This window comes from Meleagris gallopavo, chromosome 6 (genome assembly GCF_905368555.1).
Source record: "Meleagris gallopavo chromosome 6, MGAL_WU_HG_1.1, whole genome shotgun sequence".
Lineage (NCBI taxonomy): Eukaryota > Metazoa > Chordata > Aves > Galliformes > Phasianidae > Meleagris > Meleagris gallopavo.
Window position 1 is genome coordinate 11717237 of NC_139409.1, and position 22223 is coordinate 11739459.

At 41.2% G+C, this 22223-nt stretch overlaps 1 protein-coding gene across 1 annotated transcript; it reads right to left on the reverse strand.

The window, feature by feature from the left end:
- Positions 1-8513: 8513 nt before the first annotated feature.
- On the reverse strand, positions 8514-17478 carry KLF6 (KLF transcription factor 6). Its single transcript, XM_085227065.1, has 4 exons — positions 16964-17478; positions 13698-14271; positions 11869-11992; positions 8514-11359 (listed from the first exon to the last, which is right to left on the reverse strand). The coding sequence occupies exons 1-4, from the start codon at positions 17063-17065 to the stop codon at positions 11308-11310; spliced, it is 852 nt and encodes a 283-aa protein (XP_085083191.1). The 5' UTR covers positions 17066-17478; the 3' UTR covers positions 8514-11307.
- Positions 17479-22223: the final 4745 nt, after the last annotated feature.

Consider the following 22223-nt stretch of genomic DNA (forward strand, 5'->3'; position numbering starts at 1 on the left):
ACATGGCAACAAAATGTAATGGAAAATTGGCGGGAAGGTCCAGTACTCTGCTGTACCGCCATGCCACCAACATCTGCCTCTGATGCCGTGGGCCAGCGTCATAAAATAGGAGGCATTGCTTTTGGAGCAGTCCTAGTACTTGAGAGGATCCTGCAGGCCCAAATGCAGGCTGGTGACACACTTGCACAAAATGAGTTATGGGGAGGCAGAACTGACCTGGCAGGATGACCCTAAAGAAAGCTGTGTCTGCCTATAAGGGTCCTTATAGGCAGAAACTTTGCCACGTTCTATCACTGGGAGGGAAACTATGTCACTCACTTCTCCCAAAACCACATTTCTCAGCATCAAATATTTGTCCTTTTGAAACTGAGCAACCTCCAGTGGCCTTTTATTGTCTCAAACCTATCCACCTTGAACATGATTACTTAATTATATCCCAGACTGGGCAGACTAAAATCTCATTTATGACATGATCCTTTTGGTGTATAATAGTCTTAATAAGCCTTAATTTTCCACTCTGTCTTCCTGTCATAGTTACTTACCACTGCTAAGAATAATGAGATAAAAATGTTAGGTGGAATAGCAGAAGGAAAAAAATTGCTTGAGAGCAATACTCATAGAGGCTTTAGACAGAAGAATGCCTTATGAGGTTCCATAGGCACATTTAAGGACCTTTCCTGGGTTTTAGGTGAAGAATATTGTTGGGTTCATGTTCTTTTTCTGCTTTAATAACATTTTTTTCAGGCACTGTCAGCCTGAAAATTACAACCCATGTCTTCCGGCCCATGGAATAAGGGGATCTCAATAGATTTACTCTAGTAAAGGATTTTATTTGCATACATTTGCCTCAGCATTACCATTTAACACCATTATATAGTACAACCTTGAATATCTATTGTCATATGTTTTTTGAAAGTTTCTTGTCTTTCATTTTTGAATTTTCTAAACTTTATGGTAAATCATAATGGAAACATGTTCTGAATGCATTCTTTTGGATCCAATATCTAGAACTTAAATGTTTAAGAAAAAAAAAAAAAAAAGAACACTGTCATGTTTATTTAAATTCTCCAAGTTTTAGGATAATCTTGATCTTTTTTCTTTTTTTTAAAAAAAAATTTGGCTTTTCACTTATGGAAGCTTGGAATGATGGTTGGTTGATTATATCCATCAACAACCGCAGTGCTTACATACACAAATTCCCACAAAGTATTAAATTCAAAAGAATTCTCAAAGCTGGCTTTTTTTTTTTTTTTTTTTTGCCTTTAATGTTGTTTTATTGTTGTTATTATTACTGTCTGCATCTGTCTCACTAGTGTAGACTGACTTTGTTCTGTGTTTTCAGCTGGTTTCTTCTTACATCCTAGTTTAAGACATATATTATTATCAGTCCTACAGATGACTCTTGAAGAACAGTTTCACTGGAATGTAATACAGGAAAAAAAACCTAGACAAGAAAATCTGTTTTCATTTATGTGTGTGTGTGCACTTATCTCTATACATTTTAACAAAGAAAGTCTGATGATTCTTGGACACCTTTATTTTCCACCATTATTCTTACTTTATTAACACATTCAAATTAAGAATCTAATTTTATATTTAAAATTTTAGCTCATATCTATAAGTCAGGAGTTGAATGTACAAAACAGAGTGCATGAGGGATGAGGTGGGTTATCTGGGAAAGCACAAAATAGAGACGATCACACCATACACCAAAAAAAGCCAGTGCTACTGTAAGGCTGAAGGTTTTTCAGCATCTTTGCTGTGATATGTGTTTTCAGAACTCTCTGTCACGAAATGCTTCTTCCTTCCTGGAACTGGCCCTTTAGTCTTTTGTGACCCCATCATTATCTTGAGATATTTAATGTCTAATAAAAAAGATTTTAATTAATATTGAATTACACGTATACATTTATTCGGTTACTCGCAGTTTCAGTTTCCCAGGCAGATATTCAAACCGTTGTGTCTAATCTGTTTAGATAAATTAAAGAATACGCAAACACTCATTTTGTTTTTAAATTCTGCATTATGCCTAGGATAAATAATGTCCTGTAACAGAGCACAGAAATCCAAGTCCGGGTACATCTCATGTCTGTAAGTCCCAAAAACATTATTGCAGAAATCTCCTTCAGCCAGCTGCTTTGTTGTGTGTTACCATGCAGTTTTTTTACCTACAGGCATCTAGGCTGAATTTTTGTCCTACAAAGCAGCTGTGATCTGGACTTTGGGAATGGAAATTAAAAGAAGGTACACAGGACTTCACACATGCTGTGGAAACATGGCATCCCTTTGTCTCTCTCTCGCCCTTTCTTTCATTAGCAGAGTGGGGTCGGCAGCAGCACACACATAGGGGAGGCACAGAATTGTAGATTTCACCTGCAGTGCCTTTTTATACAGAACCACCGTGGCGTTCAATGCCTCTTCTGCTTGATTAAAGATAATAAGGGACAAGTCACTGACAGCCCTTTGAGGCAGGGTGGTTTCTGGAGATAATTAAGGGCTGGATTTGTAACATCATATTTATATTTAGGAATTGATTAGGTTTTGCTTTATAATTCTTGCTATATTTTTAGTTTAGTTTACTGAACATTAGAGCAGCCCTCTCTCCAGTGGCCGGTCTAATACCTCCAAAGCCCCACAAGGGGCTGTTGGGACACTAAAGATTATCAATCCTTATGAATAATGCATCCATTTCCCACTGAGGCTACAATTCCATTAATGCCATAACGTTATTACATCTTTTATTTACTCTTTTCTATCTGTGGGATTAAAGGTTAATTATTATATATTTTTTTTTTCAAAATAATAAGAAATCTCAGTAGAGCCAAATATTTCAAATAGGTATACCAAACTTACTGCCAGAAGAAAAAGTAAGGAAGAGAAAACCAGAAAACCAAATCATGAAATGATGAGAAATGTCCCAGACACATGAAACAAGGATGGACATTACAAGATCACATCTAAGTATCCTCACTGAAAAGCATTGAAACCCAGGGTTGTGCGTGGTGATTTCTCATCCTGGTGGCCAGGATGAATCTGCCTGTGACAGGCAGATGGGACTGAATGGAATTATGCTAAAATATCGACAGCATTATCTGTCTGACCAGGAAAGGGAAAATTGCTGAGATGATCAGACCAGTCTGCAGAACTGCTTTCTCTCTCTTTGGATGTGAGCAGTTCCAAATGCGCCTTGGTCTAATTAGGCAGAGCCTGGATGAGTAGCCTCTCTCCCTGCAGGTTCACCACGGTAAGACCTCAGCCTCCTCTGGATGTCAGATTGCTGCTGTTAATACTTCTACTGCTGATGAATAATTAATTACAGTGAGGATCTATTAAAATCTAGTTGCCCTCAACGTCCTCTTCGTAGTTAGCAAAAATAAATAAAGGAAAACCCAAAAGACTGAGTAACTTGCATAATGAAGTTTGGAAATGAACAATAGTCTTTGACTATCTCTGCAGGTTCAAAGATAAATCTTATAAATTAAATAAGATACAGCAAGGTGAAGTACATAAAATTCAGAAAAATACAGCTTTGCATGTGTAACTACATTTTTTGGTATATACAATATCAAATTGGAAAGGCGGCATATTACAGAAAAAATATATTACTGTATGCAGTGCAGATTTGCTGCCTTCCTGAGTTATTACCAAAGTGTTTGCTATGTTAGAGAATTCAGTAAATACATCATCTTCCCCAGTCTGGCTGGGTAATTTGCCTTTGTCCAGAACTGACCACACTTTCTGCTTCTGAAAGGCACAGAGGCAATAAAAAGAAGATGGAGGTTTAGCAAGTGAGGCACTGAGGGACTAATATTCAGCAATGCTAATTCCAGCTAAATTTATATTGTATTGAAAGAAAGTGCTGTTAAGGAACAGCTTGGCTTACATCAAGACATGTGGTTACCAGATTATTTTCTATCTCCGCTCAAAAACATTTAGAGAATTTCTCATTAAAATTATTTAAAGTGAAACAAGTCAAATAAATCTACTGAAGAGTGTTGTTACATTGCCTCATTTGTGCTGAAAAAATGTTGCTTGTTTTTTACCTTCTATTTTAACTGTACATATGAGGCTTTACTTACCCATTAACAAAATGCATCGCCTCCCAGTTGCTTTCTATACCCCTTTAAATGTTAAACAGAAACGCATAGACCATCTGTTTCCTATCATGACACCAATCCAAAATGGCTGCACCAGCCACCTCCACACAATAGATCATCCTAAAACACCTTAGCGGTTTTGCTCTATGGAGTTATTTTTCCTGTGACAAATTATAAACCTATATTTCAAGAACACTACCAATCTGTAACCTCCATTGCAATTTTGGAATAGTGTCTCCTTATTTTAACAAAATGTGCTGGCGTGTGCCTGATGCAGCACTTTCTTTAAAGCCACAGGCTCCCTTTGTTGCTATGATATCCCACAAATGCAGTTAATTTCTTCAGTTAATAATTCTTAGCTAATGATTTTTAAAACACTGAGGTTGAAAACATCATGGTCGAACACAGTCACTTCCATAGCTTACACAATGTTTACGTAGCTGTTGTGTAACTGAAACTGCAGTGCAAATTGCAAGTCTTTGTCATCAGTCTGCCATCAGAAATATATTTCAACAAAAAATCACATTTCTATTTTAAAAAATAATTTCTCTGCTGCTTGCACTTTTAAACTCCTGATATCAAATGATCCTGGGAAATAAACAAGATGCAGCCGTTTGTTATTGATTCAAAATTTGGCTCTGGAAGGATTTCAAATCTACCTCTTCAGGTTCAGCTCTGTGGAGAAATGACTGTCTGAAACCAGTTGAATTCAGGGAGGAATTTCTCCTTGACTTAAATGAGCTTTTGACCAAGGCCTCACAATATTAATGCAGGAACCTGCAAGCCCTTATTTCCCAGGGTAGCTCCAATGAATCCTAGACTGATTAAACCTCTGTAGACCTATGTGCAAAAGCAATACTCCATCTGCTCCTTCTCCCTTAAATGTATGAACTGAAGTGGTTATGAGACAGTATTGCTACAGGTTTGATCAAAAATAAATGTCATATATCTAGGGACCATGAAAAAGGGATGAAACAGTGTAGAGGGTGAAAGAGCTAAAGGGAAAAAAATGAAGATACTATTGCCTTGGACTGTATAATCTCAGCAGAGTATCTTTCCGTGTCAAAAGCTCTGATTCAGAAGTACCTGTCAATGCCTCCTGTCTGCACAACCCCAGGGGACAAAGTAAAAGCAGGCAGACTCTTTCGGTGGGGGAGGGGTGGGGTACAGGCTAATAGGTTTCATCTTGTTGCCAGAACTGGTGCATTGATCTTGTTGCCTGCTTTATAAAGTGATGCTAGCTCAGGAAACAAACCTGCAGAGCTCAAGGAAGACGTGTGCAGAGATTCCCTTTCCAAACCATTTTGTTTCCAAGGAATTCATTATGGAGGAAAAAAGGAGAAAATACAGAATCTTGTACACTCTTCTGGGCAGGGGGGAAACCTTCTGTACATGTCCTCTGCTCCTGTGCAGTTAATGCTCTCGTTACCTTAACTTCTCACTCCAGACAAAGTTTAGGAGCCCCTCCAGAAGACAGATCATGGATCTTCCTTATTAAAGGTTATCCTTCCCCGTTCTGTGAACATGTAAGATCACATGCCCCTTTGGGGCTGTATAAATATCGTTCAGCTACTTTTTGAAATACTCACTGTAGCATTTTTTCCTTCTTGTCTGTGATTTTCGTGCTGTCATTTGTGAGGTTTGCAGAAGTTGTTTTTATTCCTCTGAGCCTTCAGTGCAATTAACGAATATAAAGAATCACAGAATCACAGAATTGTAGGGGTTGGAAGGGACTTCCAGAGATCATCAAGTCCAGCACCCCTGCCAAAGCAGGTTCCTTACACCAGGTTGCGCAAGTAGGTGTCCAGGCAGGTCTTGAATATCTCCAGACAAGGAGACTCCACAACCTCCCTGGGCAGCCTGTTCCAGTGCTCCGTCACCTTCACCGTAAAGAAGTTCTTGCATACATTTGTGCAGAACTTCCTATGCTGCAGTTTCTGGCCATTCCCCCTTGTCCTGTCTCCACACACTGCTGAAAACAGTCTGGCCTCACCACTCTGCCCTCCACACCTTAGATATTTATAGACCTGGATCAGGTCCCCTCTCAGTCTTCTTTTCTCAAGGCTAAACAGACCCAGTTCACTTAGCCTTTCTTCATAGGGGAGATGCTCCAGGCCCTTCACCATCTTTGTGGCCCTCCGCTGGACTCTTTCCAAGAGATCCCTGTCTTTTTTGTACTGGGGAGCCCAGAACTGGACACAATACTCCAAATGAGGCCTTACCAGGGCAGAGTAGAGGGGGAGGATCACCTCCCTCGACCTGCTGGCCACGCTCTTTTTAATGCACCCCAGAATAAATACTCAGGTTAAGAAGAATGGGAAAGGAAAAAGGCATGAAGGCAGAGGAATAGTACACAACTTCTAGAGAGGGAATCATTAAACAGTTTGTCTTCAACATGCTTTAACAGGAACAATTCTAAGTTTTCTTTGTGACAATTCATAATATGCTTTAGAAGGAGAGAGATAGTAACATTCAAACAAGATAAGTACCCAATTTAAGAAAATAGCAAACATCTGTCTATTGTGAACTTTAAAGCCTCTGTATATATAATAAATACACAGTTGTTCAAACAAGCTGGAAAACTGTGATTTGCCCTGCTTGCACTGACCACTTGAAGGCCAGGATTTGTTCACACCCAAGAAAAAAAATAAAAACCACCTCTGTTTTGGGTTTTCAGCTGTTTCATCTTGACCCTTGCATGCACATATGTGTGCCTACATAACACACTGTGTGTAACCTTTGCAGTAAGAAACAACATGTTGGCTCAGAGGCCCTGATCTTGCTTTCACCTCAGCTGCAGTTGTTGAAACTTGCAGAGGCTACTAATCGAGGTCTGCATGCTGTCTAAGCTACCCTGACATCTTTACCCTTAAATTCATATCCCTCCTCATTTGCTCTAGGTTACAAAATCTGGAATTAAGCAAGTCTGTCGTAGATGTTCATGTTGAAATGACTATTTCTTTCTGCTTTGCCATTTCCTTGTTGCCCAATATCTCTGCCAACAGCCTTTATTTATTTATTATGAACACCCCCTTAGTACAATCTCTCTGGAAATAAAAAGGGGTGGAATCTCAGCATCTCAGTAACATGCTTAATAGCGGATTTATCATGCCTTTTTTTTGTAATGAAGGTACAGTAAGGCACAGCCCTGGATGACACACACCCCATAAGCAGTCAAGAATTTGCCAATCCTTGTTCTGTATTACACACCCACTGAACATTTTGGGTGGAGAAGCTCCAAGGTCAAGCTCAGTTCTTAAAAATATTTCCATTTGTAGGCTGTATACAGAATAGAAGGCAAAATGTCACAAGCCCTCATCCTCTGTAGCCTTTTATTATTTCTGTTGCAACAAGTTTCTCAGAACCGCTCTGTTTCATCCTGAGAGGTATTGTAAGTGGAAAAATATGCTGTCTCCCTCCCATTGCAGATCAGGATTTTGCTTAAGTTGCCAATTCTCCCTTGCCTCTACAGAGACATTGCCTGCTTACTTGCCTGCTGCAAGGCTGAGGCACATATCCAGGGTCGCCCCGCTATGCCCTTTCCACCTCCGTTTGAATGTATTTTTTTTTTTTTTCTCTCTGCAGCATTTTTAGAACATTTCTAATTTTAACCTATGGATGTTCAAATCCAGGGAGCTCGATTCACATGCCTAATGTCAAGTTTCTCAGCATGTAACTTTGCTATTTCTGCCAATGCTTTTACTCCATGCTTAAGGGATTTTTAACACAAGCAGGAGTGAAACAGAAACCACAAGGCAACATAAAACGAGTTCTGCATGTGTACAAAGCTGGTGTGCATGCCAGTCATGCTTTGAAGAGCCATTGCTCTTGCTGTTCACAGAGCCTTGAAGTTGGCTGGCTGGAGGTCACCAGCAGGTTAGTGACCTCCAGAATGCTCAGGTCCATTCATCTGGCCAGCACAGACTTCACATGGCTCCTTCCATCAGCTGTGCCTTGAAGGTGTCAGGTTTGCTTCCCCATGGATGACAGTTCAAAGGCCCTCACTCAGCTAAAATGTTTACAGGCAGGTGCCTCCTACCCAGGCATCTACTGTTTGGTTCCTTCACCATAAATGCTCACAGAATCTCATTCCCCACAAGCAGAAGTTGTCCTGTGTGCATTCACTTCTTCAGAGCCAATGATTCAGAATCAAGTTGTGGTCTTGCAGTAACAACCCTGTTAACTATTTATTCTGCTAAGACAAAAGTTGAATCAACAACGGCTGTTCAGATATGGAAGAACATTATGTTTCTACTGATCAAGTTACTTTCTCACAGGAGTTTGTCTTCCACAAGGCGACTTGACCCAAAGATGTTTGTACATGCAATCAGATGACTCAAGAGAAAGCGTCAACACAGCATTTGGCATTGTTTGGTGTGCGTGCCTCCAGGGAGGAGAAGGATGAAGCCAGACACATTATGCTGATAAGAATTTCTTTTTATGTTATTCCAATAAAAAATACATTCATACAGAAATATAACAATCTTGCAAAAAACAATTTCAAATAAAATCTTGTAAAACAAAATCTTTACAAAAATCTTACAAAGAGATTCTTTAGATAACAGGGTGCTTCAAAAACAAAAAAAGAAATTTCACTAATAGAAACTTTTTCTTAAATTTCAAGCAAAAATGTTTTTTTTTTTTATTTTTTATTTTTCAGCTTGATTGAGGCTCAGTTATCACCTGAACAAAATGTACTTGCTTGTTAAGAAAATTACAGGCATTTGACATATGGCACACAGCCCCACCCCATCCACACAAGTCTGATGGTATTTCACAATTGAGACAAGCCAGTGCAAGTTTAATGGTTTTTGTTTGGGGTAATTTTTTTTCTTTTGTTTACTTTCTTGCTTTTCAGAAGTATGGCTAAGCCAAGGACAATGCAAATAAGGAGTTAAAAACAAAACAAAACAAAACTGAACTCTAAACAGAAATCCACTTTCTGGAAATTTTAGTTTTTTGGGGGAGAGGGGGGAAAGTGCATTTTCAAGCAATTTAAAGTAAAAATGACATGAGAATGATTTAAGCCTGTGTGTTCATAGAACCAGATCACTGGCACATACTTTTTCCTAAACCACTTATCTACATACATTTCCAGGAAAGATATACCAACGTATTAGCATAGTAAGCAAGACCAATAATAAATAGAAAAAGAAACAGATCACATGTTTCATTGCATCAACTGTAGTGAGCTGGTTAAAAAAAAAAAAAACAAACAAAAAAAACAACTGCTTTTGGACAGACTATTTCTATTCTAGGAAAAAACAGTCTTCATTTTAGCTGAACTATGCAAAATTAGAGCTCAACCACCACAACGACTAGCTCACTCACGAGTCCTTCCATAAGCTGGAAGGCCAAAATATGAGTGTACTTCATCAGCACACAGCTAATATTCTTTTAGCATGCCAATATTCGGTTCAGATCATTCTTAAATGGCCACAGATACGCTATTCCAGACAACCTAATAACTACAAAACACAGTCAGCAGTCTGAGAAGGACTGAATGCCAACAAAGCCTTTAGCACACCATTAAGCTAAAGGTAAAGCCTCTAAAAACACTAGATTTTAATAACTGTATCTCTCATTTCTTTGTCTCCTTAATGACCATATCTGGGAGGGGAATATTTTGATGGGCTGTGGCATTTTCTAGCTATGCGTTCTAAATTTTTTTCCTTTTAAAAAAAATATTTATATATTATCTATATATATACACACATACACAGACTGTACACACAAATATACATACACAATTATTCTTCTGCCCACTTTTAAAAAAAAAAGTAATATAGTTTCTTTCTGTATGACCAACAGATAGCTAGATATATAGATGTGAAACTTGTGCCTTTTAAGCAAATACATCTTTTAATACTTCTGTATCTTTAATATGTATGAAAACTCAACATATTAAGTACAGTTGGGGTGTGTATATACACAGTTGTGCAAGGTCAATATAAAAAGTCTCAAGGTGGCAGAACTGGTCAGATATTCAATTGGCATATGCATTATACTGTAACACAGTCAAATTGTCTAAGTTAAACAAATACTGTACTGACATGAATGACTTTTCTCTATATTTGTCTTTGTGAAGGAGGACCCTGGAAGTAACCTTTTTTTTTTTCCCTCATATTATACATTTGATACAGTACAATGCCAGGTGAAAAGAGAGCCTTAATAAAGCATGCATCACCCATACCCCTGTATAAGACCCCCTACAAGAGAAGGTCACTTGCATAAGGCACCATTATTAAGGTCAACAGTGCATTAACAGCTAGAAAACCAGAAGTTAGTCCTCAAGGCATAAATAAGAGAAAAATTAGCTGCATGAGAAAAATCAGTTTCTAACCAATAGTGGTTTTATCCACCCAACAGAAAAAATTATTCATGTTCCATACATTATGTAACATTAGACCAATTGTATTTTAGCTGCTCTTAACTGGAATCAAAACTGCAGTCCTGATTAAAGAATGGAAAAGCATATAGTTCCCCAGAACCATGCAATAACTTTTGTATTATAATGAAAAGTTATAGTTGTGTTACATTTGTAAATACACAGCTTATACAATGGATTACAAATGAGCTCTGTAGCAAGTAAAACAAGCTACTTGACACATTGCACGTTTAATAGCTGCACCAGACACCTAAAGCTCCTCTCACACAGGAATGGGGAGGTCCCCATCTCCATTCTGGCATCCTGACTCTTTTTAATTCCCCTTTCCCCTCTCTGTTTTCCCTCTAAAAAGGTGCAGACAGCCCTCCCCCCATCCCTTGGAAATGATTGGTGGTCGTCCCATCTCACAAGATATTCCTCACATACAAGACATTCAGACTTTTTTTTTTTCTCTTACAGTTATAAAACAACCACAAGAAAAAAAATGTGCCTCAGCATACAATCGTCAATAGATCCTCATAGCATACAGTCGCCCAATCATTAACATTCTCAGTGCACATGCTCACGGCAAAGGCTTAGGAGCCACTCAGAAGGTTAGATACCAGTGTATGAGTCCAGGAAACCCCAAACATCACGCACCATGGTTGCTATGCCGTTTCTTACATGACTTATTAGCCCTCAAAAGACCTTCAAGGAAGTGAGGTCCTGGAGGCAACTGGGTAGGGTGCAAAATGGCATGCTTTGGCTGGAACACGCATCCCTCTGCTCAAGGCTCTTCAACCTTGACGCCTCTTAGCCCACAGGATTCACCTCTTGACCTGTTCAGAGGTGTCTCTTCATGTGAAGGGCCAGGTGGTCAGACCTGGAAAAACACCTGCAAGGAAAGAATTGGCATGTTAGCCGGGGGTTGCACCCCTGTATTCTCAGACCCCCATATTATGTGGGTGCCCCATCCCTGGAGATATTCAAAGCGAGGTTGGAGGGGACCCTGGGCAATGTGACCTAGTGGGTGGCAACTCTGTCCACAGAAGGGAGTTGGAACTAGATGATCTTACATGTCCCTTCCAATCCAACCTACTCTTTGATTCTGTGATCCCAGGGCACATGGAAGTACTCACAGTGTCCCCAGGCACCCAGATACTCTACAGGTACCAACAGGTAACACGAGGGATTTCTCAACACTAATGTGCCCCATTGGGCTACAAGCTATACTCAGATTTTTTTTCCTCCAATATCAAGATATAAGAATCTCTAAAAATACTAGACACAATTGTGTCCACCAAGAGATTCCTTCACAAATTAATCTCAAGAAAGGCAGCCTAGGTTCACTTTCCACAAAGTGTTAAAAATAACTATTTCTAAAGGTGCATTTCAGTCACATACCTGTCACAGTGACTACATTTAAAAGGCTTGGCACCAGTGTGCTTTCTGAAGTGTCTGGTTAATTCATCACTTCTTGCGAAACGCCACTCACACCCTTCCCATGAACATCTGTAAGGCTTTTCCCCTACAAAGAAAGCAGATTACACGTTAGTCATGACTTCATTCAAACAAAGATCAGTGTTATCCCATTCATTTTCTATGTAAACCTCCTCCACCCCCTAAAGACAGTCAATTCTATTTAACATATCTGAATGCCTCAGATGCAAAGAAAGCAAAATTCATCCGATTCCTTCCTAACTCTTTTGCTGCAACACTACATCAACTGATCTCATTCTTATCGAAAAAAGCGATTTAATAGGTTCACAGGAGACAAAGAAATGCAACCTTCTAACATTCCTGTTCATCTGTAATAGCACCGACTCCCGAACAGGTAGCATGGACCCCAAAGGTGATTACAGACAGCACAGCGATGCTCCCAAGTGCAATTAGGCTACTGTATTGCATCAAAGCCCTCTGTCACACACTCAGCTCTATAACATGCAACCTCCTTCTGCTGAGCCACATTTTCTTGGAAGAGCTTGCATGTCACTTTGAGCATTGCTATTTCAGCATTTGAGAAATGCCACTTCCATTCACAGGAACGCTCTCAGCCACACAGCACCCGGACAAGAGCTCTGCAATATCTCTGAGGCTGGCAGCTATTTGTGTCTGCTAAACCACCATGGTTTCATTGGAAGATCTTTCTTCCCCTCAAAATAAACTCATTTTATCGGACTTCTGCTTGACAATGGGATCATCCAAGTTTGCTCAGACTTCCCATAAAAGCCACAAAATGCTGAGCTCATGAGTCAAAACAGGATCTGTTCCTTGAATTCTCTTTCCACATCATGGAGAAAAATACTGCATAGGTCTTTGCGCTGGCACACCAAGAACACCAGGCCAGTTCCTTGCAGTAAGCAATGACGACTGAGCCAAGGCATAGACCTACACATCTAACAGCTGTCACAGAACAATGCTGAATATTAATACTCAAAAAGCAAATCAGCACACTACTTCAACTCTAATATATTCTAAAAGCCTTGAAGAATCCACCTTCCTTACTTTCTTTCCCAATAACACACAGGACTGTTTTTTTTCCAGTTCAGGCTCCGTAACAATACAATGCTGTAACTCAGTATTTTGGGATGAAATTATACAGTCATACATTTGCAAGTCCAATTAGGAAGAAACGTTCAAAGAACTACAACAGACTGTGGCTTTCCAAGATTTTTGCTGACATGACAGCACACCAAACTGTTAAATTATTTACTACTATAGCTGTAATTTATCGACTCAAGCTCTTTGGATGTCTGGTTGAATAGACTCAATGTAGAGAGGACCATGAAGACAGGTTCTTATGCTACTTTGTGATCTGTCCAACTTTTGGATATACAGTTCCTGGCTTTTTTTTTTTTTTTTTTTTTCTCCCCAAGAAAGTCTCATTTCCCTTTGCTTTAGTAATAAATGTGCACAAAGATCTAGTGTGTATTTTGGCCAGTGGCTCTTCAAGGCCACACAAATCTGTAGCTTTCCAAGCACTGCCCAGTTAACCAAGCTGTTCCTATTTGCTATGACAGCGGGCTCATCGACAGCCAAGTGCCTTGGTTTTGGCTGGCTGATGAAGGGAATGAGGAAGTGATGTCGTCTGTTCTGGTAAGCCTCTAGCACTATTACATCATCTCTCCAAACCTGGGCTCCCACCCAGCGCTTGTGTAAGGCTGTGAAACCCCCATCATCAGGGGTATTCCCTGCAGGACTTGCCAACTCTTAGCGAGCGTTCGGTTACTAACCTGTATGAGTGCGCTGATGTGCTTTCAGATGTGAACTTTTGGTGTAAACTTTCCTGCAACCGTTAAAATGACACCTGTGAACACGCCTTCTGCCATCTGGCGAGGTGTCCCCATTGGCGGGTGTACCTTTTTCTGCAGTCTTTCCAGCGGTACCGGTACGAATTTTCCCCGGTGAATGCAACTCACCCGGCGTACAATTCCATAGCTGGGAAGAAGGCTCCTTGCTCAGCTCAGGAGACGATGGGGGAGTGGAAGTAACAGACGAACACAAGTTTCCTGAATTGGTCAAAACGTCACTTATAGGGTCAGAGGTAAACTTGGTGGTGGGTGAGAGCTCCTCAGAGCTGTCTGAAGATTCACTGCTCACATCTGAGTTCAAACTATTGGTCTCTAAGTTCTGACTGGTAGAGCTGTCCTCCTTTGAGACACATGCAGTCTTCAGTTCAGATTCCTCCTTTTTCTCACGTGCCAGAATAATTTTGGTCCAGAGATCCTCTTGGTTATCAAATTTGATTTCAGATGCAGACACATAGCAAGGTTCGCTTTGAAGATACCGCTCAAGCTCCAAACACGTCTACGTGAAAGAAAAGGGTAAAAAAGGGAAAAGTTAGAAGCTTGCTTAAAAATAAACTCAGTTGTATTTTACACTTCAAAAAGCATATAGGAATGTAGCGCATTCGATGTGAGGTTTCTAGGTTCAAAACAAATTACAGGCTTCTCCAGCCGTAACTAGGTGACTGCCACGATGAAAAGAAATTGGTTCTTGAGACCTGGGCAGGAGTTCAAATGCACAGCTGAAGGTGCAAGTCAGCTTTAGTTTTCAAAATAGCATTCTAATGAATCACTCAAATTATCTTCGTTCTCATCATAAATCCATGTTTTTAGGAGGCTGACATTGAAAAGGACTGTAGAGAACCACAACAAATAGTCACCCTGCACTCTCACTCCCTGTCTAATGTCAAGTTGTTTGCATCCCTCTTGCGCAAACACAAGGCTGAGAAGACCCAAGTGAACACAATGTGCTGAAACCCCAACGCCCTGTCAGAAAACAAAGCCCTGTTTCAGCATGGCCGCAGAGCTGCTGTCCGTCCTGTGGGGACATCAGTGGAGCAGCAGACATCCTCCCATTTCCTGTGCATGAGAACACAGTGCGCCCGACTTTCAAAGAATGTCACTTCCAAGCACACTAGCATGCACGCCACATTGCTCACACTGCTCTGTGCATGGTTGGAGAAACACGGGGAACTTCAACAACAGAAGTGAGGAAAAGTTCCAGAACAGAAATGTCCTATTCTATACGATACAAAACGGGAAATTACTCTGAGGTCCTGCTGGGAGTCCCACAATGAACAAGAACTTTATCTACTGGCCAAGAGTACAACTGCATGAGTCATCGCTCTCTTTCTTTCACGCAATGCCAAAGGAGACTTCCTTATAAAATTCTGTCCAGCTGCCAAGAAAGTGCTCAAACATACATGCAACAGTACATGGAAAGCTTTCCCCCTTTCCCCCCCCCGACTGCATTCCCCTGTGTTCCATGAAACGAAACATAACAAAAAACAAAACCACCCTAAATGGGTAAAGCTGTGGCTTTCAGTTGCAGCTCACCTCGCTGACTTTCTAGCCATTTTCAGAGAACCAAAAGGGGGTATGAACTGTTATGGCAACAAGCTGATGTTTTGGGATTTTTCTTTCCACTATAGGAAACAATCCATATGGAAGCATTACTCAGAAAAAGGACACACCAAGTTTCCATACCGAACTCTACTTATTTTAGCAAGATCATCATGGTTGCAAAACCTGATCCCAAATGCCACACATTCCCCTCACAGCCCCTTCCCATCTGTCTATGGGAGCACTGCTTTACAAAACTGGGTCACATGTCATGGCCAGGCCGGGAGTGTGGGCAAAAAAAGGAAAAATACAAACAAACAACACAAAAACAAGCCCACCACTGCACGTACTGTTCATGTATTTGCCTATAATTGGTTTGCAATGCACGCTGGAAACAAAAAAGGTTTCTAGAGGGATGACACAATAGTGTATTGATTTTCCAAGAAAATGGGAGGAAATGCATTTATTGAGATCTTGTTAAAGTTTAATATTCCGGGCTAATTTGAATTCCTCATTAGGTAGATTAGTAATGGGGGCCGGAGTGAAGCTCTCTCCGAGTTTAAATGCCTCTGAAGGCTACTGGGAAAGAGGGCTGGCCCTGCGCCAAGAGCCCGAATGCCTGAAGGAAACTACTTAGCTCCATTTCAATCACGTACTATGGAGCTGCCTCTCTGAAAGGGGAAGGGGGGAGGGAAAAAAGAAAGAAAGAAAGAAAAAGAAAGCACATAGGATTGCATACAATTCGCATTGCATACAATTAGGCATGTGAAGGTTTGCAACACTTTGCATTTCGTTCTTCTCGGGAATTGGAAGGTTGTGAGGTGGTGGCAGGTTTTGGGCTCGGTCCCCGGGACCGGGGTACAGTAGCAGAGCACACCGCCTTGCTTGGATCAGATCAGGGCACAAAAGGGGGGAAAAAAATAATAAAAAAAAAAGCAACCCAACTAAATATGTCCATTAAAGGGAAGGAGCCTCCGTTCTTCCTCCTTTCCGACTGAGGCAATCAGCACTGTCATATGACTGACAACTCCGCACAGCTCTCTGTGCTCGGAAACAGCTACATTGTGTATATATATATATATATACACACATGTATACATACATTGTATATGTGCGTGTATATATACATTGTATATATGTGTTTATATACTGTGTACATATATATATATATATATATACACGAAACAATAATACAGATGTGCACGTACACCGCTGCAAGCTTTTCCCGTCGTCGTCAGAAACAATCAATAATAAAATGACAACAAGATCAGAACGCGGCCGGTTCGGACGGGGCCGTGTCGAACCCCAGCCCCGCAGCACGGCTCTGCACAGCACAGCTGCGGGGCTCGGAGCGGCCGTGGAAGGACGGAGTCGGAGGATGCGCCGCTCCGTGCGGCCGCCGCGGGACTCTTCGCCCGAAAAAGCGCCGTCTGATCGCAAAGCGAAACACCTGCTTCCCAGCACCTCTGTGCGTTCGTGCTTAATTCTGCCCCAACTCGCTGCTGACACTTGGGTTTTTTTGTTTTTTTTTTTTCCTCCTTTTTAAATCCGCTCATCCTTTAATACGGCTTTAAGAAAAAAAAAAAAAAAAAAAAAAAAGAAGAAAAACCGACAACAGCAACAACAACAACAACACCGATATCCTGCTTTACCTGTTGCCAATATTCCTCCAGGGACGGCAAGGCCGAGAAGTAGCCCGTGTCGTGCACAATCTGCAGTTCCTGGAAGATGCTGCACATGGGGAGCACATCCATGTCTCAAGTTGCAACAACAAAGTCCGTGCTGGCGGCCGCGGACACGGACAGCTGCCTCCTGTGTGCGGGGCTCGAGGGGTGTGTGCGGGGGGTGTCAGCCCTCTGCTCTCAGTCTCCAAGCCCCCCCCCTTCCTCCAGAGAAGAAAAAAAAAATTGTATATATATATAGATATATACAAATAGATAGAAATTAATTCCTTGGCGAGCTTAGGGAGGAAAAAAGACCCGAAGTTTCATGCAAAGTTTAATTGCACAGCAAGGCAGGACGTCTCCCGAGGCGGCCGCTCTCCCCTCCCGCGGCCGGCGGTGGACACTTGCTCAGGAGCGGGCTCAATATTTGCAAACACGGCGCTGGCTGCAAATGTAACCCCCTGCAAAACTTCCCTATTCAAAGCTGCGCCCGGCCGCTCCGCCGCCCCCGCCCCCGCGCCCTCCCCCGCCCCGCGTGATCCCATGACGCCGCCCGCCGGCGCGGCCCAATCTCCGCCACGCACTCCGCGCCCCGCGTGCCAATGATGTCAGAGGAGCCCAATCGGCTCTCGGCAAGCATCGCGGCTCCTCCTGGCGTGACCGAGCCTGGCCGTGACGGCTCCCGCCATTGGTCCGATTCGAAATTCGCCCCCTCCTGATTGGCGAGTTCGGCTGCAGGCTATTTTTAGCAGGGTATAAAGAGGGAAGCGACTGCTTTTTCTGGGAGGGAGGTGTGTGCTTGTGCGGCGAGCGAGCTGCTCGTACGGGGGAGGGGAAGCGGCCGCTCGTGGCGCTGCCGGCGCCGAGCGGGGAGGGCGCTGCGGAGCCGCTCGGGTCGTGAGGCGGCCGCTGCGCTGAGCGGGGGGTTGTGAGCGTCCGGGCGTGGGGGTGGCTTTGTGACCTTGCCTCACTCTGAAGGCTTTCCTTACAGGTCTCGTGAGATGAGATCGAGGTGTATTTGCAGCCTGCGGGCAGGTCTGCTGCGCATCATTTTGTCTGTGAGCAGGAATAAATCCTTAGTTCTGTTGTGAGGAGACTATTGCTTGAATGAGGGTCTTCCAAAGTACATCTCTGTGACAGGGACATGTCCCAAGCTCCCAGGCTGCACCTCAGGCAGCATCCTGCAGAAGTTCATCCCATTCGGTGTGCGCTTCCACCAAAATAGGTGTTTGTTGGTATCAGGGTACCCACATCCTTAACACTGATCCTTATCAGTAATTTGGATTTCTTTGTACAATTAAACAAAATGCAGTGTTAGTTTTCTGAAGTTATGTTCAGCAGGAGGAACAAATACTGCCAATGAGCTTCTTTAATAAAAAGGCGTCTCATTTTCCGGTAATGTTTTTGTCTATTATTTCTACTTCCCTGCTTATCCCTGTTGCTAGTTAACTACAAATGGTAACTTCATGTTCGGTTCATCTGCCCGCTGTTATCTGAGAATTAGTGGTGAGAGGAGTCAAAACATCAGAGCTGAGCTTTCTGCTCCCTAGCCTCTTACACCCCATTAATACGGCTATTTTGTAAGCACACAACTTCTGCTCCTGATTGGGTTTTCTTCTGTCTATGGAGGAAAAAAAAGCCTAAAGTCAATAACAACATTATTGTAGGGTCACAAAAACAAACTGATGCTAAAGATCCAGAACTCAAATCCGGAAAACTGAGCTCGCTTAGTAAATAATTTTTTTACTTGGCTTCACATGGTCAATCATATGAATATTTTTCCAAAATTGCCTTGCTAACCCCCTGAAAGTCCAGAAAGTTTGGGTCAGCTTCTGACCAAAGCCATATCCTCTGAAGAAATGTACAGGGAGAAACAAACCACCACCAATAATAATAATAATAATAATAATAAACTTTCTTAAAAAAGTGAATTATGCACTTAATTTGAGCATACTTTTAGCTGTGTGTTTTGTGGCCTGGGCTGCGATGTGTGTTCTAGTCATATATAACTCAGTAACACACCTCTGGAAATCGTTAGTGTTTGTACAACTGGCCTGTTCACTCTTTGGGTAAGCTTTTAGTTTCAGACAAAGGGACAGTGAATGCCACTGTCTGCTATTTATTTATTTGTTTATTTTAAGCTCACCTGTTTTTAGCTGTGCTTTGTGTGCCAGAGGTCTGGGCTCCTTGCAGGCTGGGTGAAGTTTACATGTGGAGTTTGAAGCATACGGGCTTCAATCCCAAGTGTGAAAGAATAGGCAAGACTGTAGCATGAACAAATTTGGTGTCCTTACTCAGTGTATTTTTATCAGGAATTAAAATGAAATAGTAAGTCTATAAAATGCTGATGTTTGGGAGACACTTCCATGGAATTAAGCTGAAGGGAGAGGTGCCAACAGTGGCCAGTCTGAATGAAAGAATGGAGTGTGAATTAGAGGGAATTTATTGCAGTCTGTGGAGGATATTAAATATGAGGACAAGTTTTAATAGGACTCAAAAGAAAAGAAAATTAATTAAAAGTAGAGTTTGATCTTAATGGCTTTCTTTAATCTATACCTAGTAGTAAAGTTTCAGATATCTATTTTATATTACTAGCATTGTTTTGAATCATGAGTCAGGGTAGAATTTACCTTGAAAACTTTACATGAAAATATGTTCTAAGTAAAAAGAAAGAAAAAAAAGAAAACAGTCAGTCCCTTGGGACCACAGCACTTTATTTAGATATGCCAAGCAGGGACAGTGGCATCTTGATTTAGAGCCGAGGGCTGTTCATTGATGGTAGTGGTGAAGGGTGTCGAAGCATGTGTACAGAACAGGCAGTGCTAATGGGCAGGGAAGGAATACAGCTATTTAGCTCCTTGGATAGATTTCTTGAGATTGCTTTACAGCTGAATCTGGATGTGTGCCCCTGATTATGTGGAGGTAGTCACAGACTTACTTTCCATAAGTGTGTTTTTAACTCTGTATGATCTGTCATCTATAAAAGTAGCAAAAAAATGAGTACGTGTTATATAGGATTAGTCCAAATGCCAGTGCTCTGCTTGCAGAGTTGCACAATGGCTTTAAGTAAGACTGTTCAACAGCTAGGGTAATCAGCCAACTTATCCCTTTAAGGTCATTGATTTATGAATAGGTGTAGGAAAGAAAGAAAGGAAAAAAGGAAGAAAGAAAAAGAAAAGAAGAAAGAAAGAAAGAAAGAAAGAAAGAAAGAAAGAAAGAAAGAAAGAAAGAAAGAAAGAAAGAAAGAAAGAAAGAAAGAAAGAAAGAAAGAAAGAAAGAGAAAGAAAGAAGGAAGGAAAGAAAGAAAGAAAGAAAGAAAAAGAAAGAAGGAAGGAAGGAAAGAAAGAAAGAAAGAAAGAAAAAGGAAGAAACAAAGAAAGAGAAAGAAAAGAAAGGAAGGAAGGAAGGAAAGGAAGAAAGAGCAAGGAAGGAAGGAAAAGGGAGGGAGGAAGGGAGAAGGAAGGAAGGAGGGAAGGAAGGAAGGAAGGAAGGAAGGAAAGGAAGGAAGGAAGGAAGGAAGGAAGAAAACAAAAACCAACCCTGTGTGCTTTATTTTTGTTTCTGTGTTTTTGGCTCATTAATTTTGATAAGGTTCTGTCTGAAAAGCTATATTATCACATTAAATGCCCCACCACTTCTCTGTAGTAACCACTTTGCCAGGGCTGGTGGAATGTTCCTGGAAAATCTGTGAGCCAGCGTAGCAGGCGACAGACGGTGTTTTCCAGGTGGGCTGAGCTCTGCATGAGGCAGGGGGAGCACCTGTTCTGTTGTGAGAATATTCATGCGATTTTAGAGGGCACGTTAGCTTGCTCTGTGCTGTACTCAGTGCTGAGAGTATGAAGAGGAGGAAACCTCCTGAAAATGCTTCATGTATGCCAGATGCAGGGAGGTTATATGGAATGGACAGAAATCAATAGCTAGTGGTTTGATTAGGATAAATGGGCTTTATTTGGGGAAAAGAGAGAGAAAGTGTGTCAAGTACATGAAAGCATTGTCAGTTTGCAGAGAGCACTACTTAAAATGCTCTGCTTCTGAGGTGGTAAGTTGCTAAATGGAAAACTAGCATGCAATGTGATTCTAGCACAGATAAAGTAAATGCTCTTTGAGGACATATAAATAGAACTGTTATGAATAGGCAAGCAACTGGAGTGTTTCCTGATCTGTCACCCTGGCAGAAGCAAAATTAGAGAATTACATTGCAGACCACAAGATTGTATAAGGCAGTGATAGCTAAAAGAATTAAAAAGAAATCATCACAATAACACAATAAGTAAACATTTTAGTAAACAACCAGAACTTGTTCAGCAGATACAGTAATATGTTAGGCTAGATGAGTTGTTTCCCTACAAATAGTGGTAAAGAATTAACTAGAATGGAGGAGAAAAAATGTCATTAGCTAATATGAACAGAAGGTGAACCAATGACCCACGACTAAGTAAAAAATCAAAGAGAAGTGGTTATGTTATTTTTACTTTGTTTTGTTTTTCTCCTTTTTCCTTTTTACTCCTCATACCAAGCCCAAAGCTATGTCCTGTCTGTAGTTCCCCTGCTACACAGCCTTTGAGTTCATTCTTTTAAACTCCTGTGCTTAATTTATACTCCTAGATATGCATAAAGTGTTGCTGAGAAGATAACACTGGGAATTGGTATGTGAGCTCCATTAGCACTTAGAAGCTTTATTAGAACGAAAGATGATGACATAATCCTTTTTCAGGCATGCGTAGTGCAGCACATCTTCCTCAAGTCTGTGTAACTTCACCTTGAAGGCAGGTACATTTTCTGCTCCCATGGCAGGCACTGGAACAAAATTCTGTCAGTGCTGTAATTACTGGTGACAGTCCTTAATTCCAGGACTATTCTCAACCAAGGTATTAGACCTATTTCCTCACATGCCAGTGGTGTCTTTCTGTTTTAAGTAGTTCTTTTTTTTTCTCTTTTTTCTCCCTGATGCATAGATACTGAACATATTTATCAAGAAAACATAACCACTTTCATTTTTTTTTCCTAGGTGAGAGCATTAGCAAAGTGTCAGACTGTATTTCTACAAAATCCTCAGCTGAGCAGTTCATTCAGTAGTACACAACTGTATTATTAATAGTTGTAAGTTCCATTCAAAAAGATGTTTTGTGGTTTGTAATATAGCAGATATCACTTATGTGTCTTAAGTATTTAAAAGCTCTACTACTATACAGGGTAAATTAAAACTCCAAAAATGTTAGCACTGTTTACGGTGTCTGAATTTTATTAT

What these genes read in the sequence shown, in the direction of transcription:
- KLF6 (XM_085227065.1), bottom strand. Translation starts at nt 17,065, where the DNA reads ATGGATGTGCTCCCCATGTGCAGCATCTTCCAGGAACTGCAGATTGTG. An exon ending in ACATCAGCGCACTCATACAG is followed by an intron (nt 11,993 to 13,697) that starts GTTAGTAACCGA and finishes CTTTCTTTGTAG; the next exon opens with GGGAAAAGCCTTACAGATGT. An exon ending in AAATGTAGTCACTGTGACAG is followed by an intron (nt 11,360 to 11,868) that starts GTATGTGACTGA and finishes CTTTCCTTGCAG; the next exon opens with GTGTTTTTCCAGGTCTGACC.